A 19,731-nucleotide genomic window follows, 5' to 3' on the forward strand; every position below is an offset into this window, starting at 1 on the left:
TATTCAGTAATACAATTGGTCCGAGTCTGTATGACTTTCTTTCTTCAGAATATCCTACTCAGAAAAATGTCACACTTTTATTATAAAATAACGAGCCGAACATTCTTCAGAAGCTCACTTTCCACAGAAGACAGTCAAGCTGGTTTGTTTTAACATGAGGGTGAGTAAATAATGGCGAAATTCATTTTTAGATGACGTGTTCCTTTAACAAGTTTGACTCACACAACCACACAACCATTCCTGATGACATACTTGTAGAGGGTGGGACTGTTGTGAATTCACACTGTGAATTCTGCTGATGAAGTATGCATGGTCTTTGGAGACAATACAGGGAATGAGATCACCACCTCAAGGACTGATACTGGTCTGATTAATCCCAGAGGAAAGATCTAAACATTCACACACTGCCCTGTCTTTTTGCTGACGGCTTGTTTCATGCATTGGTTGCTGGGATGAAGGCATCACATCCCTGCTGGGAATACTGAGGTAATGTTGTGCTGTGTAAGCAACCAAAATGGTAAGAAAGTAAGAAATGCAAACTGCTTCCCTTGACTTCCTCAATCGAATTGATCTGCATGCCTCCTGACTAGCCCCTTGATGAGGAAGTGATTCAGGCTGTGCAAAGTCATTCACAAGTCGAATCAAATGGAAAGTAGGAAGTATTTTGTTTATGTTGTCAGTGAACATGGTGAGTTGATGTAAGAGGTGTTGAAATAACTTCAGCTACATTCAAATGAGGTTTGCGTGCACTCCAACTGGAAGAGATAATTTTTTTTGCCCGCGTCTTTTTCCGTCATACTTGCATTAATCAGTCTGACCGACGGATTGCAAAAAGTTGCTTGTTTGGACCATATATGCAACAGTTGGTCACAAACTGCAAATAGAGTCACAGAGTCACTGTAAACTTAAGCTGAAAGTGAAACAGCTGTCTGTGGTTGTTTAGTTCTTTGATAATGAGGCCTTTACAGGAAAACCCTCTTGTATGCAAGTAACTTTTTTTTTTATTAAAGATGCGTAGTGGGTTCATTTACAAAGTGTCAGCCCCCTGAAGTGAAGTCTATTTTAGGAACATTAAAACTTTTATCACATTATGATATTTTCATGAAAATAAAGCACATTTCATCCAAGTTTCGTTTTACATTTTAGGTTTTCCCCTCTCATGATTCTCAACTGCGACACTTCTTTTGTTACCGTATTGCACAGTAAAAAAAAAACAAAGTCAAAAGAACTTATAATGAAAATATTTTTATTGTAATCTGCACAAATTAAAGGCAGTACAATAAATACTACCACAATGTAAATTAAATTAAATTAAATTAAATTTATGCATTTAGCAGACACTTTTATCCAAAGCCACTTACAGTGCATTCAGGCTATCAATTTTTACATATCATGTGTTCCCAATTCATGTTCATGTGTTTTTTGCAATGTAAAAAATAATTTTATGCATTTAAAGGATAACATATAAAAATCCCTTATTTAATATTTTATTTTTGCATAGTTTTAAGAATTATATATATATTTTTTGTATTAATGCATTTATAGTACAGCAAGAATGGGGGAAGATTTATTTGTTATGAAATTACTGTCATAATTCAAAAATATTAATTGTCCAAAATAGGCTTTGTTTTCATACATCACTGTACTCTCCACAGTGCCGGAGGATGGGACGAGGAGGAGAAGAATTGTTGAATAAAGTCGTTATTTTTGTTTTCTTTGTGTCCAAAAAGTATTTTCGTAGCTTTGTATATTACGGTTGAACCAGTGATGTCACATGTAGTATTTTAACAATGTCCTTGATACATTTCTGGGTCTGGGAATGTTTTAGTTACACTGCTGTCTATGCAGAGTCAGAAAACTCTCGGATTTCATCAAAAATATCTTAATTTGTGTTCCGTAGATGAACAAAGGTCTTATGGATTTGGAACGACATGAGGATACGTATGACAGAGTTTTCATTTTTGGGTGAACTAACCCTTTAAAATATTAATAAAAACTATTGTAGTATTTAGTATGAGGTATATTTTGAAATCAACAGCTGCACTTTTTCATACACACAAATGATTTGCAGGTATAATCTGGGGTCACAAAGGACGTTAGGAAGTCTACTATTCAAGACTGACCCAGCGCGCCAGTTTGAGCAGCACTAGGCATGACCAAAGTCACAAGATTTCTGGTTAAATGTAAGTCCTGTCATATGAGCAGCCCCGTTTGGGTAAATTTACCTCATCCTGTTTATCTTCAGTAATCCTGTTAATCCCTATTCATACGCATACGCACACACACACACACACACACACACACAAGACCCAACACATTCATAGACACACCTTTTGATGAGACAGAGACACCCATTACGCATTAAAATCCCAAACTTAGGTAACATACCAGAGTTATGCAACAATCGAGACATGCTAAAGAGAGACTAAATTCCCCCTGCATTTTTCAGTTTTAGAAGACGTCACTATGACTTGTGTACAGTGCTGAGTGAATACCATCACCTTTCTGATGAAATTCTTCTCGCTAATTTTTAATCTCTATAACAGAGGAATCAATATTAAATACTGGTAGAACTTTAAACCAACAAGTTACTGGTGTGAAAGGCAGTGTATTGCTTAAGCCATAAAGCATGCTTTCAAACAAACATTTAAACTCAAAATCAAAAGAAAAAAAACATATTCCCTTTTTTTTCTGTATTAAATTAAGATAAACAGATGTATTCTTCATGCTAAATTTTAAAATGAAAAAATATATATTTTATTGGCAATGTAATATTTCCATGATCAAATTATTGAAAAAATTTATTAAGGCATAATTTTCTAATGCAAATATAAAATTTATTAGCATTGTGATAACATTTTTAACTCCTTTTCAATTTCTCAAAATACTACGTCTAGGTTTTTTATTTTATTTTATGGAAAATTGGGCAATGATCAATTGTGATTAATCGCATCCAAAATAAAAAATTTTGTTTATATAATATGTGTGTACTGTTTATATTTCTTATGTATAAAGACACACGTACATTATATATTTTGAAAATATTTTAATGTAAATATTTATATGTATAATGTATAATATATATAATGTTTCTTTAATATATATATGCATATGTGTGTATTTATATATACACAATAACAGTACACACATATATTATATAAACAAAAACTTTTAGTTTGGATGCGATTAATCATTGCTTTATTATATAAATATATAAAATAATTTAAAATGACGATTATTTTAATAATACATTATGTAAAATTCTATATGAAACATAGCATTTAGTGAGATTTGATTTATTTTATTAAATGATCTGGCACTATTCTCATGATCTTAAATGTTTTGAAAGAAACAGTTTTTAATTTTCCTTTCGTTTCATGCATATTATAATAACCACATAAAACACACCACTGACTTCTGCATGAGATTTTATTACGAGGCAGATTTCGAGATTACCTTAGAGGCAAATCTTAGCCTGAATTGCACTCCAAAACATCACAAACAAGGAATGAGAATTCCACAGTGAAAATGTCCCAATAGTATCATATAAACATTATGTGCTACATTTATTAATCACAATGTTCTGGCAGACACCAAGTGTTTTAGTGTTGTGTGCAAATGGAGTCATGACAATGTTTATAGTAAAGTGAGTGTGTTGATCATTTTCATGAGCATGTATTGTGTGTAAAGTCTTGGCGAGGAACACACATTACATATCACGCATAGTTGGTATACTCTGCATTTTGACAGTATTTCAACTTCAATAAAAACAGCACATTTTGTGGTGATACAGAAATTACAATTTACACAGTCCTTGGATAGTGCACATCTTCAATCTAGTGACCAGTGCATTGGTCTAAACACCACAAATTGGTCCTGAAACCCCCCCCCCCACCACCACCACCACATTTTCATAGCTTGAGCCAATTTACACAAATGCTAGTGTCTTGTGTATGAAAGTGTGGTATTTATTCTTGCTATTGGATTGCATTTCCATGGTGGTGAATATGCAGTGTTTGTCCCTTCAATTAGAACAGACAGCAGCAGCTGAATCATGCACAGAACAAATGGGGTCACCAGATGCCAAAACCGTCCACACTGACAGGAAAGCCAGTTCAGAGGTCATTCACAAAATACATCTTGCCACATAAGGGTGAGACCAGCAACTTGCATCTATTTCTGACATGCTGTGGTGTTTTGAGTCCCTGGATACGAGACCAACAGCAAAATTTGATCAGTTAATACGGGCAGACCATCACGCAGCCAGTAACACATGAAATATGCAAATATCCACCATTTTCGGTTTCAACTTTGACAATACAATGCATATGTATTAGTTTAAACTAAGATGTAAACCAGTGTTCCTCCAATCAGAAAACCCATCTTTTTTTTTAACTATTAACAAAGACTCCCAAACCAGTGTTCCTCTAATCAGAAAAGATATATTTTTTTAACTATTAACAAAGACTCCCAAAGTTAACTGTAGAGACTAATTAAAAGTGAATTAAACCCATTTAATAGTAAAACAGCTTAATTCGATAAGGTCCTTTTTTCAGAACAAGAGCAGGTCCAGTTATCCAAATTCAATACAAACAGTCCCACAGCTGGGCTTTAACCGGCTTTTTTTCTCCCATAAATGAAATGCTGATATTTTATTTTATTTGTATCTCGTAAGGCAGAATGTAATCATTAGCAAAGTTTAACAAGTGTATATATATATATATATATATATATATATATATATATATATATATATATATATATATATATATATATATATAAAAGCACTTAAAATAAACTTTTTTTTAAATTATAATTTTAAGTGCTCATGTATATATATATATATATATATATATATATATATATATATATATATGCACTTAAAATTATAATAAAAAAATTATAATTTACAGTTTTTATTGATTTTTTATATAGTATTATATACATTATGATATAAAATACTAATATTTTATTGTGTGTATTATATACTTAATAATAATAATAATAATAATAATAATAATTAATATTATTATTATTATTATTATATTTAAAATTATAAATATATACATATATAACTGCAAATTTTAAATTCAAGCTTAATTATCAGCAAAAAAAGCAATGAGATGACATTTTAAATCATTTCAATAATCTAACGTCACTTCAACTTTAATTGTACAGCAGCTAGGCAGACACTTGCATTAGCAACATAATTCTGCTTGATTTGAACATAGCACTAGCCCTGATTAGTTCTTGATTTGTTCCCTTACTGAATTAACCCACATTTAAGACTTAACTATTGTATAAAATAGGCAATTTCGACCTCCTTCACCAATTTTCAAAAGTGTTAGCTTCAAATAAGCTGCAACAACAGCTAGATGAAATCGGTTCATATAAAGCATGTAAATAGTGAGCAGGTACCATGTAACAGCATTTCCTTTGACTGGTAAAAAAAAAAAAGAACCAAAAAAATAAAAGATGTACAATTCATCCTCTAAGAAAGGCATCAAACACAAAAAACAGGACAATTCATTCAAGCTCTCCCAAATTATAACCAAACCTCTGCTGTTGCCAATATAATCCCACAATCCTCTGCATAGTCCTCCAAACCAGCAGATGACGGAGGAGTGACAAAGCCAGCGGTGAGGACGCGGGTTGTTTATGTGGATTGAACCCGGATCCGGAACTGTCCCTGATGGAGCTGCAGGCGGAACAGCTTACAGTTAGCGATGCGTAGGGCGGCACAGCACGTCTTACTCAGATCAGAGGGCATGAGGGGCCTGGTGGAGTGCCAGGTGCCTGTGCTTCTGCGAAACTCCCGCACATAGTCAAAACTGGTGCCTAGAGACAAACATAAAGAAATATATATTATGCAGTGAGTATTGTATCCTCTGCTCTACACAAACAGCTTGTCATGTTGTATTATGTGTACAGTATTCCAAAATGACCATCTGGTTTATTTTAGTAAATCTGTTCAATCGAAACCGTATGGATCAATAAACTGGTCACCAAAATATTTTTTTCATTAAACTTACCATTGTGTAGTATTCCCAGAAATCGAACCCTTTTAGTGGCATTTTTGTAGTGAAATATATATTTATATTATTGTAATACTTAAATATGGTTGTTTATAACTGTTTTGGATCCAGTTATAAAATGGTTTAAATTTAAATGTGTATTATATACAGTAATTTGTGGTGTAGGTGTAATAAGTGCTGGATTTAAACCCCCTAATTGAGATTATCATCAATTTTGAGAGTTAAATAATTGTCAGATTGTTCTGATACATATTTCATAATTTAGTGTGTTTTTTTTTTAGTATCACTGAGGTATAATTGAGGTTTTTATTTTGAGATCTTCCATTTTCAATTTAATTTCATTTTGTTTTAGGAATTTTGTTGTGCAATTTTATTATTAATTATTTTATAAATATTTACGTTAGAAATGTACATAAATTTTTGTTTTGGTTTTAGCTCTTTTCATACATAAAGTTAAACTAGATGAAAATGAGAAAGATTCCTTAAACTATTTGAAACTTCATTTCAGTTAACATTTTCACATAACATTTTTTTTTCATTAAGCTTATTATAATAAGCCTTCAAAATATCTTATATTACATTTGACCTTATATTATAAAAAAAAATATTTCAATATATACCCCTTTTAATGACTTTAAATGAAGTTTTGTTGTTAATGTACTTAACTACTTAATCAACATAGTAGCTTAATATTAACTATTCATTGTTTTTCAAATGAGCTGCTGCCTTGGTCCTCAAAATTTAAAAAAACAAAAAAAAAATATAGCTGCAAGCAGCGATGTCGGGCTCAAGCCATCAGTGCAACGCCACCCCGGTGGCATCGGGAAAACTGTGCCCAGCGGGCATAAGCATTTACAGTAACCCTCTGACAATCAAGTTTTAAGGAATGCGGCAGTTAAAGGGTTAATCCGACCAATCTAGACTTTGAAATCACATACACAGAACAATATATATAACTTTAGTAACATATTATTTTTATATTTATAAAAAATGTATAAGGTGTGCATTATAGCTGACACCTATATGAACACATTACAATTGTTTTGTGACTGCAAGTCTTTCTTCTCAAATGCTATTGAGCTTCAAATATGCATTTGAGCCCATGTGAAAAAGTAGCAAATTTACATATGACTTACAGTTTGTTGTAATAAATATCAAACATTCAAATTAATTGTGCATTATAGCTGTCACCTAGATGAACAATTACAGTTGTTTTTGTAAGTAATTCTCTTCAAATGCTACTGACGTTAGAAAAGTGTATAACAATATCACATGTAACTTTAGAGACTGTCCCTAAATTTGAGACTCTTGAATGTCCAATGTCAAGACAGCTTTATGCCTTTTTTTTTTTTTTTTTTTAGTTTTCTTTTCTCTGTGTCGGATTGCTGATGTCCTATACCCAGGCATAGATGTCCATCCATCAATTACGAATATTCAGCCGCAAACATGAGGTGTGAGCGGTCGCGAGCGCGGATGGGAGAATGGCGCATGTTTTTTTTTTTTTTTTTTTTTTTTTTTTTTTTGAGCAACTGGGATGGTGCCCCCTCTGGGAGTTGGTGCCCTACGAAGACTGCATACTCTGCATATAGGGAGTGGTGGTACTATCTGGAAGATATATTCCTCAAACCATCGTACAAGAGGAGGTGATGCTAATCCTTCAAGAATCGCTCAAAAGCTATTTAAGTGTACAGTTTCCTTTTATTGCATATTGAAATAAATATTTCTGAATTCTGAATCAAACTGGGTTGGGTTTATTTATTTATTTTATGAGACAACTGAGACTTTAATCTCCTTTGTAATATATGTGCTTTTAATTAAACCAAGAACAATTTATTTATAGATGTATTACTGCTTAATAATGACTATTATTAAGGGAAAAGGATTTATAATCATGAACTATTTACTAATGCTTAGCTAATGAGTGCAGTTATTATAAAGTGTTACCAATGCATTTACTAATGTTAACAAATTAGACATTATTTTACAGTGTTACCAAATCCTTAAATATTTTATTAGTGTTTTGTAATGATTTTAATTACCTATAAGCATTTGTGAAATAGTTTTGCTTGCATTGCAGCTTTATCTGTCAGTTGAAGAGTTTTACTGTTACATCCATGAGATTAATAAATGTCATGTCACAGAATGTCATAGGTCAGTATCAAATGAGTTTGAAATTATTATTTGCAGCACAAATAAGGATTATTAGGATGTTTTTAAATCCCTAAAACTGTCAGAAAAGGATAAGGCCTAAGAGATTTCTTAACCTGTAATGAAAGGAAAAAAACGCCACCATTAGCAACAACAAAAACAATAACAATTTAAAATACAGATTTTTTTTCCTGATTATTAAAGGGATGATTAGGTCTCTCTCTCTCTCTCTCTCTCTCTCTCTCTCTCTCTCTCTCTCTCTGCCAGACAGCCCCTCCCTACAATCCACACACACTGTCAATCACCAAAAATTCACAGTCACCAACCCCCTCACACTCCCCCTCCCTCTCCCCCTCCCTTTCCTCACACAGACAGAGTGGCCAGAGTGAGATCATGTCAGTTGAGAAGTCTGATAGTTTTCACATTTTCTTTTATCCATACAGTGTTGTAAAGTCGTGAAACTATGCATATTTCCTCAGAATGATTTGATCTCTGTATGAACAAATGCTTTGAAGTGTTTGGAAGCTGCAATTTAAACATACAAGACAATTAATGTTTCCCTTTTTACTGTCATTTCAAAAAATCACCACGACAAAACAGTTCAAGCTAACCAAAATCTGTTCGCAATTTAAGTTCCTCAATGTTTTTTCTTCATGTAGACAAAGTTTGGTGTGTATAGTGTACTTCCCCTGTGAGGAGTATTCATTAATTCACAAAATAATCTTCCCAAAAATCCATATTCAAATCAAAATAGCGGACTTCCTGTTGGTTGTAGCTTATGACTGTGAATTAGAAAGTTGTCCGTCTTGATAAGAACAATTTATGTACCAAGTTTGGTGTCTGTAGCTAAAACTAAATAAAATGCATTATTATTATTACTATTATTAGCTGTACACTTGATAAAAAATTTTCAATATAAACTTATGCAATTGTGTGTGTGTGTGTATATATATATATATATATATATATATATATATATATATATAAAAATTCTAGTGTACAGTTTTCTTTTATTGCATCTTGAAATAAATATTTATGAGTTCTGTGTTTGTTTATTTTATTTATTTTATTTTTTATTTTACATTTTTTTAGGAAGATTACAGCCTTTAATCTCCTCAAAATAAATGTGCATATAAACCATGAACAATTTAATTATAGCTGTATTTATAAAATGCTTACTAAAATATTAATTTTGGGAGAAGGCTATATAAAGCATGAACTGACTATTTACTAATGCTTAGCATAGAATTGCAGCTATTATGAAGTGTTACCAATGCATTTACTAATGTTAACAATTGAGACATTATTTTAAAGTGTTACCAAATCCTTAAATAATTTAAAAGTGTTTTGTTATGATTTCATTAACCTATAAGCATTTGTGAAATAGTTCTGCTTGCATTACAGCTTAGTCTTCATCTGTGAGCTGAACAGTTTTACTGTTACATCCTTGAGATTATTTAAATTCAAATAAATGTCATGTCACAGGGTGTCAGAGGTCAGTATCAAATGAGTTTGAAATTATTATTTGCAGCACAAATAAGGTTTTTTAGGATTTTTTTTAATCCCTGAAACTGTCAGAAAAGGATAAGGCCTAAGATATTTCTTAAGCTGTAATGAAAACAGCACAATTAGCAACAACAACAAAAAAATAACAATTTAAAAAACAGTTTTTTTTTTCTGGTGATTAAAGAGATGTTTAAGTCTCTCTCTCTCTCTCTCTCTGTCTGTCTGCCACTCAGCTCACACCCCTCCCCCACTCACACTCACACACACACACAGTCAGCACTCATACATTCCTCAAACAGAGTGACAGAGTGAGATCAGATGTCTGACAGTTTTTTAATTTTCTTTTAATCATACAGTGTTGTAAAGTCATGAAACTATGCATATTTCCTCAGAATCACTGGTTTTCTAAATGAAAAATGTTTTTTAAAGGTTTGGAAGCTGCAATTTAAAAATAGAAGACGATTAATGTTTCACTTTTTACTGTCATTTCAAAAAATCACCACGACAAAACCGTTCAAGCTAACCAAAATCTGTTCGCAATTTAAGTTCCTCGATGTTTTTTCTTCATGTAGACAAAGTTTTGTGTGTATAGTGTACTTCCCCTGTGAGGAGTATTCATTAATTTTACAACTGTAAAATCTCAAAAATACACATTCAAATCAAAATAGCCGACTTCCTGTTGATCGTAGCTTATGACTGTGAATTAGAAAGTTGTCCGTCTCGATAAGAACAATTTATGTACCAAGTTTGGTGTCTGTAGCTAAAACTAACCCCCCCACTTTTGACAAAAGGTGGCGCTATAGAGTGCCTCTTCCACGCCCTTTTCAAAGCTTTTGCCATGGTTTAGCTATCTTTAATACTGATATCTGTTTCGAGTTTCATGTAAATCTGAGCTTGTTGTCTGCCTAAAAATCACCAGAACAGAACATTCAAGTTTGACACGTTGCCATGGCAACACTATATTAGATATCAATATCCCCACAACAGATTTTCTTCGGCCGTGTTTTGTCATTATTCTGATGAAGTTTGAAGCAAATCAAGTAAAAATAAGATGCTGAATTCAAAGCATTTTGAAAATGATTCACTTCCTGCTGCCAGTTGGTGGCGCTATAACTTTGACTCCTAATAGTCACATATATACGATCGGTATCATACAACGAACAAACAAATTAAGTTTGATCAAATTCAGGAAATGTATGTGGATGTTATTAGACATTTCCTGTTTCTCATTTCTCGCCATAATTTCAACGTCTCGCCACGGGCAAACCGTTCGAAATATCAAAAATCTCTTCGCAATTTAGCATCCCCAATGTCTTGAGATCGTGTTCACCGAGTTTTGTGGTGAACGGGTGGAGTTCCTCAGAGGAGTATATCAAATTCCAGAGCATGTGTTTTTCATAAAACCCTAAATAGCCAACTTCCTGTTGGGCGGAGCTTATGACATGCAGTGTGAAAGTTGTTTGGTTTGATGAGTTATATATATGTACCAAGTTTCATATGTATACGTGCAAGTATGCATGATATATGGCCCTCAGTACTACAGGGGGCGCTGTAGAGCCCCTGTGCCACGCCCGTGTATCAGACTCTGCCGCAGGTTCCAAGGTGTGTGCCAATTTTCAAGAGTTTTTGAGTATGTTAAGGACCCCAAAAGCCCCCGAAACCTTGGAAAAAAATTAGAAGAATAAAGAAAAAAAAAAAAATAATAATAATCCTAAGGAAAACAATAGGGCTCTCGCCCTCCAGGCTTGAGCCCTAAAAAAAGTTAAAATATGCCTTCGTTGTAGCTAGAATGTATAAGTTATCATAGCACATTTTTTTTTTACCTTCTCAAGGACAAAATTTGAAGATATACGTATAAAAAGACGTTCCTAGACAGAGGATAAAGTGCGATTATAAGAACTTATCAGCTTACCAGTGTCAAGTTCTCCAATCACATATATACTGGCACCAATGGGAACAGCTCCATAAACAAAAGACGATGTGGCATGTCTGCAGAGGGTCTGGTCATCTAAGTCCACCCACCTGAGATAAAAGGAAAAGACATGCATGTCTCTAGTCTCCCTCTCGTACTCTTTATTTAATCACTCTAGTATTGTACGAGTGTTGCTTTGAAGAGCTCACCTTTTCAGTTCATCATGGAAGAACTCAGACTTGCAGATGGTCATCTGACTGGACTCCGGATTGTCAGCATCTCGGTTCCTCACACCACCAAATACATAGAGCTCCTGTCCAATGCCACATGCCACTGCACCAAACCTGAGAAAAAAAAAAAGTGTGAAATTATGCAGCCGCATTCTTGTCAAGGAACAATGCATAAATCACAATCATTTTGTCATTTAGAAAATTGCTGGTAATGCAGAGTACTTGTAGATTTAGGCTTCAGATACAAATAAACTAGTCTCTAGCACTCTTCATTTAATAATTTTGAAATGCAAATAATACCTAGCAAGATATCTACTATATTGCTGTTTTTTTCCAATTAAAAATATAAAGTAAATTACATAAATATTACATTTACATTACAAATACTGTAAAAACAATAATCCAGTGAAACATCATTGCAATGTTTTCTATCATGCACTGTACTTCTCTACCTCACAGCCTCAGTTTCATTCTTGTCAAAAATGATGGTGCTACACTGACTAAGGTTTTGAAACCAATTGCGAGGAGTCAAGTCTACTGTGCAAAGTGCTATTGGTGTCAGTAGTTAGTACCGATGCAAAGTGTCTCAAATAAAATACTTATGAGGTTTCATGGCATTTAGGATGCTGCCTTAGAAGGCAGTAGGCAGCCAAGCAGCTCATTAGATTGTGTAACAGAGCTATGGACAAAATTATACTCCATACAAGACAAGCACACCAACAAAAATGACTATTTATGTTGCTCCAGATGGTGATCAATTGTTTCCAGTTACATGGGTTAGACTGATAGGTCCCTTGACTACTATTGCTCTAAAGACACATCTGTAAGACATCACAGATCGCAGGGTGTGGTTCAGTTCTCATAGCTGTTAGACCCTTATGAAGATGTGCTGCCTTTGCCTTAAAATGTAATCTGTTTAACTTTTGACATTTCCCTGCGTCATAGGCAGGATGTGAAACAACATTCTCTTAATTCACATCTACAAAGAGCATGCCGCTTTGAGTGTCCGGTATGAATGCATAGGGCCAAGTTATGCTGAATGACGTTTCTGCTGTTTCCCATTATCAAATAATAATGTAGCCTCTTTCACACCTATTCAGTGAAAACCTGGTTACATAAATGTAATAAAATTATATCACCATCTTTTAAAGGTAAAATGTTATGATACAAATTGCAAGAGCACACTGACCCATTTATTAAGTTATATAAAAATACAAACCCTTACACAAAAATGTTGGCCTGTGTCCCTCCACTGCAAACAGTTTGCTTAAAGTCTATTTAAAGGGATTGTTCACCCTAAAATAAACATTGCTGGATATTTACTCTCCCTCGGGCCATCCAAGATGTAGACGAGTTTGTTTCTTCATCGGAACAGATTTCAGTGGATCCTTTGCAGTGAATGGGTGCCGTCAAATTGAAAGTCCAAACAGCTGATAAATCATCACAATAATCCACAAGTATTCAGTCCATCAGTCAATATCTTATGAAGTGGAAAGCTGTGCGTTGAAGACACAAATCCACCATTAAGGTGTTTTTTTCTTTAAACTGTGAATTATATGTGCATATTTCTCTCCTGATTCAAATGAAATGACTTGGAGAAAGCAATATTATAGTTAGAGGACTCGCATTTTAGCCTGTAGCAATGGTTTGACATTAAAAACCTCTTAATGATGGATTTATTTATTACAAGCATGCATCTTGAGGAATTCAATTATTTGAAGTGTTTTTATTAGCTGTTTGGACTTTTATTCCGATGGCACCCATTCACTGCAGAGGAACCATTGGTGAGCAAATGATGTAAATGCTAAAAATCTGTTCCGATGAGGAAACAAACTCATCTACATGTTAGATGGTATGAAAGTGAGTAAGTTTTTTTGGGTAAACTATTTACTTAACTCATTGATTGTGAACGGAACAAGCCATTAGGTGAGTGTTTGTACATTGCTTTGAATAGAATTGTCTGCTAAATGAATAAACGTCCTTTTGCACACTTTACCTCCTTTCCTTAAGAGGGCAGACCGTTGTCCACTGCTGGGTTTTGGGGTCATAGCACTCCACAGAGTCGTAAATCTTCCCATACGATCCTCCGCCCATCACATACAGTCTCTTTTTCATGGTGGCACAGCAACCGAACTGAAAAATAGAGACACGAAGTGTGAGAAGCATGAGAGTATTGCAATGAAAGTGCACAGATTTGACCAATAAAAAAAGAGCTAAACCTCACTTTGCGCACTGTGGTCATTTTTGGTTGTGTTCTCCAAACACTGCAATGGGGGTCAAACACCTCCATCGTGAGGAGGACCTCAGTGTCTTCATTCTCTCCACCCAAAACATAGATCATACCATCCAACTCTGCAATGGCAAAGTGCTGTCTGGCCTGGACAGATGCAAAAAAATACAACATTACAAAACTGACACCTGGTGGCTACTGTAAGATCTGCACTATAAAGATGAGATTATACAGTACAGTATCTACCACTTTCATACAATCAAAATCAATAAACAAGCTCCTTTATACCAAATGTTATGTCTAAATATCAATAATCTTTAACTATGATGGTTAATTTAGTCTAACAGTAGCATTGCCATTCAAATTTCCCTATTTACATTAATTCGCTTTGAAGACGGTTTTATTTAAAGTGACTTGCAAATGAGAAAAAAAAAATTCCCAAGAAAACGTCAACTTTTCCACATAGAAATATATTTTATATAACCTTCTGTATTTAAATATGTTGCAAAAAGCTTATAATATATTGTTTTTATAATTAACATTAGCTATTAGATGACTACAATCAATAATTTGATATCTTTTTGATCACTTACGTAATTCACAAAGCTTTACATGTTCAGAAATTAAATATGCATTCTTGCTTCTGATTTTGCATATACATTAAATTTCAAAATCACATTCATTCAGACAGCCCACAAACAACTCGATAATGACAATATGTTCTTACGTACTACGAGGAAAGAGGAATACCTGCATCATCGGTGGGATTTGGGTCCAGGTGTTGGTCTCTGGGTCAAATTTCTCTCCACTGCTCAAGACAGTTTTATTCTCATTCATTCCTCCTACTACAAACAGGTACCCCTCTGATTGGACAAACCGATTAGCAGTTAATTACGGTTCAGTCATTAAACAATAACAGAACACACAGAAGCCCAATAATCCTCAGGATGAACTATGCCCAACAAGTCAGTCTCTGTAATTGTAAATCAAAAGTAGTTTAAAATATTTAAATCCATTAACAGATTCAATTGATTTTTGCAGATGCTCAGGAGAGCATGGATGTACTAAACCTCATTAAACATCAGCATCTTAACTGAACACTGAGAGAATACAAACCTGCAGACACAACCCCGTGGCCAACACGCCTCTCATTCATTGGCTTCAGTTCTATCCAGAGTTGCCTGTTTGGGTCATAAAGCGGACACATGCATCGCGCTGCTGCCGTGGGCCTCCGAGAGCTGCATTGGAAACATGCAGGAATTCAGGGCAACATAATAAAAAAAAAAGAAAAAAAAAAGTAAAATCTAATCTTGCATTATTAAGTTAATTTTATGTTATGCGTGTTTATACTCACTTCCTCTCCTCACCCCCCACAGTGACGATGCACTCAGAGTAGCCGCGGGGTTTAAACGCAGCGAGCAGCGCCTCCCCCTGCTTCACTGCTCCTCCCAGAGACTCCATACAATAATTCCGTATCACCTCCCTCATCAGGGACTCTCCGAGCATCTGTTCCTGGAGGTAGCTCTGGTCCAGGCCTTGAACCCACACGGCAGACATCACCTCTTTCATATGGACCTGGAAGAAAGGTATCCCATTTAAAAAGGACTGATGTGAATATCAGCTCAAACTAATATTAATAAATAACAAACTGTTCTGAAGTTTGGAGTAAGCTTTGGTATGACAGAAATTAATAGTTTTATTCAACATGGATGCTACCAGTCAAAGGTTTTTGAACAGTAAGATTTTTAATAAACATTTTTTTTTTAAGAATCCTCTTCTGTTCACCTAGCATGCATTTATTTGATACAAAATACAGCAAAAGCAGTAATTCTGAAATATTTTTACTGTTTAAAATAACTGCGTTCTATCTGAATATGTGCTAAATGTAATTTATTCCAGTGTTAAAGCTATATTTTCAGAATCATTACTTCATTACATCATTAGTCTTCAGTGTCACAAAAATGTAAAAATTCAGCGTTGAAATCACAGGAATATATTACATTTAAAAATATATTTAAATAGAAAACAGTTTTTTTTAAACAGTATTTCAAGGTTTTACAGTTTTTTGCTGTATTTTGGATTAAAAAAAATGCTTGCTTGGTGAGCAGAGAAACGTCTTAAAAAATAAATAAATAAATTACATTACAAAAGTTTCAAAACACATACAAATTTTTTGAGCGGTAATATAAATGATCAAAAGTGACAGTAAAGAAATGTATAATGTTAAGAAAGATTTGTTTTCCAAATAATGCTTAAAAAATGTAAATGTAAAAATACTTCACAACAGTACTGTTTTTACAGTCTTTTATTATAAAACAGCTTTGGTAAGCATAAAAAAAAAAAGTTTAAAATCTAACTTACCCTGAACATTTGAATAGTTGTATTTATTTAATATGAACATGTAGTATTATACGTTTATTTTATATATAATTACTAATAATATTTTTATTTAGATTTTATTTTTCAGTTTTAACATTAATTTAAAAAAACATAATTTTTAGTCATTTTTATTAATTTGTTTTGGTTTAGTTTTAGTCATTTTAGTACCTAAAGTTAAACAAAACAAAATGAGAAGTTAAATAAGTTTACGTCTTAAAAAAAAAAAAATATTCTATTTTACTTTGTCAATGTTTATTTCGAAATAGTAACCCTAGGTTAAATAATTATGATTAACAAAAATAATTCAAGAGCTGTTTATGTTTTCGTATGCCTCTGAATGTGGAACCCTTCCAAAACACTAGTTCCACTCACTCGCCGAGCTTCAGTGTCATGGCCGATCCAGCGGACCACAGCCTCCAGAACATGCTTTTCATTCCCCACGTTGAGCTTCTCCATGGACAGCAGTTCACACAGGCGATCGGGCGGCTGCTCCAGGAACTCTTCTGTATTAGCCACGTCACGAAAGTGCGTCTGCAGGTACTCAGTGGCCACGTGGTAGACGTGGTTCAGGCAGTAATGCAAAGAGAAGACCCGAATACCGATGCAGTTCTCTGCAGTGATGCAGCTCTCCAGAAACTGACAGCACAGAGATTTGAGATCAGTGAGGAGCAGAAGATCAGCAGCCTGGACGGTGTCCTGGATGGTGTCTTCACTCAGTGTAATCTAGAAATCAGAGCGTCATAGAGAACAGTTTTTACCAAGCAGTCAGCTATAAAAGCACTGTAATTATGACAATGGAAACCCGATAGTTTGTGACACACATTCATAATCCATATACCTTTTTTTCTCATTTTGATCATTTAATGTCCATTACTTGTCCATAGCCTTTGATATTATGATTGATTATACCGGAATTAATTGTGATGGATAAAAAATCATTTTATAAGATGGCACTCACAAATCAGAAATCTGCAATTAAATGCTTTATTTTTAAATTACAAATATTTTTATCACTTTTCAGGGCTTGAAAACTATCATTTTAAAAGTCAATTTTTCTATAACTGAGGGAAACATTTCCATGTAGTGTTTGTATGTAATGTAATTACCTCTCCACTGAAAATGTAGTCCAGTATCTGCCTCATGGTCGTGACAGAGATCCCTTGCAAGTCGATTTTGTATACAGATCCATCCTCCTTTTGTGGGTTGTAATTTAATTTGGTCCTGGAAACATGAAGTAACATGAATTTCTCATTTGCTGTGAGCTAATAAAAGACCGACCTAATAACTTGGAGATTTGTTATATAAAATGCACTACAAAAGTTCTACAAATATGAGATTTTCAGTTTCAGCTGATTCAAGATGTGCAAGGATCTGTTTGGTGGTAAGGGTTTTTACACTGGAGTATTACATACCTTTTCTTTGTCTTTTTTACATTATGTTACTTTTGTAACAGAATCCTCAATTGACTAAAAAGTGCTGGACTTTTGGAGTTTGTGTAGTTGAGTTGGGCCAATAAGGGCAAAAGGACCTTGATACAATGTTTCCATCTTATACTCCCCTTTCATTGCAGTGATTCAATCGAATAGACTTAGATTATAGTGTGTGAAGAAATTCCTCACCAGATAACAATGGCATCAAAATATCAGTTTTCTGTTTGCTTTTGCTTAACGTGAAAACTTGAATATTAAGCAAATGTGTGAATTATTGAATTATCAGTGAACTTTTTTGAATAACAGTTGAGACCACGGATGAGTGAATCAGTAAACTGAATTTGAAAAGCAATTTAGTCTGATCCGTTTCTTTTAAAAGATTTGCTTCAAATAAAAAGTCCATGAATCGAATAGTTTATGAGTCTCACAGTTCATAGAATATAATATTTGATATACTATGATAGTTTTTGTTAATATTTTGAATTCGATTTTATTTTTACATTTTCTGTTTTGATTTTGGTTACAGTTTAAGTAATTTTGTGTTTTATAATTTTCTTTTTTTTATAATCTGTTTAAATGTCTATATAGTTTTTTAGGTTTTATTTGATTGTTTTACTATAGTTTTTATTTAGTTTTAGTCATTTTTGTACTTTAAAATAAGAAACATTGTTCTATGAACTAACTAAAACAAAATATGCTTAACTTTTTGTAATATTTTACTTTATTTCAGTTAGTGTTTATTTTAAGTAATGACTTTTTCAGTGGTTTACGTTTATTCAGAGCATAAAAAATATCAGAGCATCCATAAACATTTTTTTTTATTTGGTTTCCTTTTTGAGGCTTTCAGTCACAACGCATTGTCAGTGCATAAGAAACTGATTAGGACATTCATTACAATTCCCTGTTTTCCCTGTATCTTGCAGAAGTCTCATGAGCTGATACAGTAGTTGAGGGTGTGTAAATGACTTAATTGTTTTCTGGGTGAACTATTCCTTTAACAGACCCAAGTATCAGGAAAGGTGGGGCTGTTTGGCACGCCCTTATGACACATTGCTCAAGGGTCTGGCTGCATGTCGGAGCACACAAACCAGCTTTACTGATCTGATCTCGTTTCATGCAAATGTATCCTAGTTTCAAGCTTATTCTCATACCTGATGTATGGACTAGCAGCAGCCAGAATGTTTTTCTGAACAGGAATCTCTTCACCATCCAAAACCAGCACTGCATCTTGAAAACAATCATCTTGTCTTAAAGACTGAAGGACCCTTAGAAGCTTTTGGGAGTGTTGAGGGTCTGACACCACTGATCCAGCATCAGCTCCAGCTGCTTTAGACATGCTGTTAGAACAGACAAACAGGTGATCCATCAACACAACAACAACAACATGGTTCATGCTTGGATTATATAAACAGAATCACAGATTTAAATCATTCAAACCCACTTCAGTGTTCTTGAAATAAAGTTCTTCTTGATGTTCGCTGTAACTTCAGCTGCTCATAATCAGTAGTCTGTGTCAGAGCAACGCACAATGCAGAAAAACAGTTTAGCATGGAGGTGACACTGCCTTACGTCACCAGGAACTTATCACATTTTCATAATAAAAGTCCCCCACTCAAAAAAAAAAAAAAAAAAAAAAAAAAGAACACGCAAGTGTATTAAGAAATAGTCATAGAAAATATGGGAACATAATTAATAATAAAATAATATTCACTATATTTTTAGTTATATAGTTCATTTGAATTGGGCAATTTTAAATTGTAAATAAATATGTAAGACTATAATCTATGTTCATAGCATTAAAATTATTTTTTACTGTTGTTTTTGTGTTGTTAAGTGTGTGTAACACACACAAAAAAAATAT

At 33.8% G+C, this 19,731-nt stretch overlaps 1 protein-coding gene across 1 annotated transcript; it reads right to left on the bottom strand.

Annotated features, from left to right (window-relative positions):
- Positions 1-5,139: 5,139 nt before the first annotated feature.
- Positions 5,140-19,469, bottom strand: LOC113118240 (gigaxonin). The gene is made up of 12 exons (XM_026287279.1): positions 19,312-19,469; positions 19,022-19,207; positions 17,547-17,661; positions 16,813-17,163; positions 15,416-15,636; positions 15,178-15,299; positions 14,812-14,924; positions 14,056-14,208; positions 13,828-13,964; positions 11,811-11,945; positions 11,602-11,711; positions 5,140-5,838 (listed from the first exon to the last, which is right to left on the bottom strand). The coding sequence occupies exons 2-12, from the start codon at positions 19,204-19,206 to the stop codon at positions 5,657-5,659; spliced, it is 1,824 nt and encodes a 607-aa protein (XP_026143064.1). The 5' UTR covers position 19,207; positions 19,312-19,469; the 3' UTR covers positions 5,140-5,656.
- Positions 19,470-19,731: the final 262 nt, after the last annotated feature.

This window comes from Carassius auratus, chromosome 18 (assembly GCF_003368295.1).
Source record: "Carassius auratus strain Wakin chromosome 18, ASM336829v1, whole genome shotgun sequence".
In the NCBI taxonomy this organism is placed as follows: domain Eukaryota; kingdom Metazoa; phylum Chordata; class Actinopteri; order Cypriniformes; family Cyprinidae; genus Carassius; species Carassius auratus.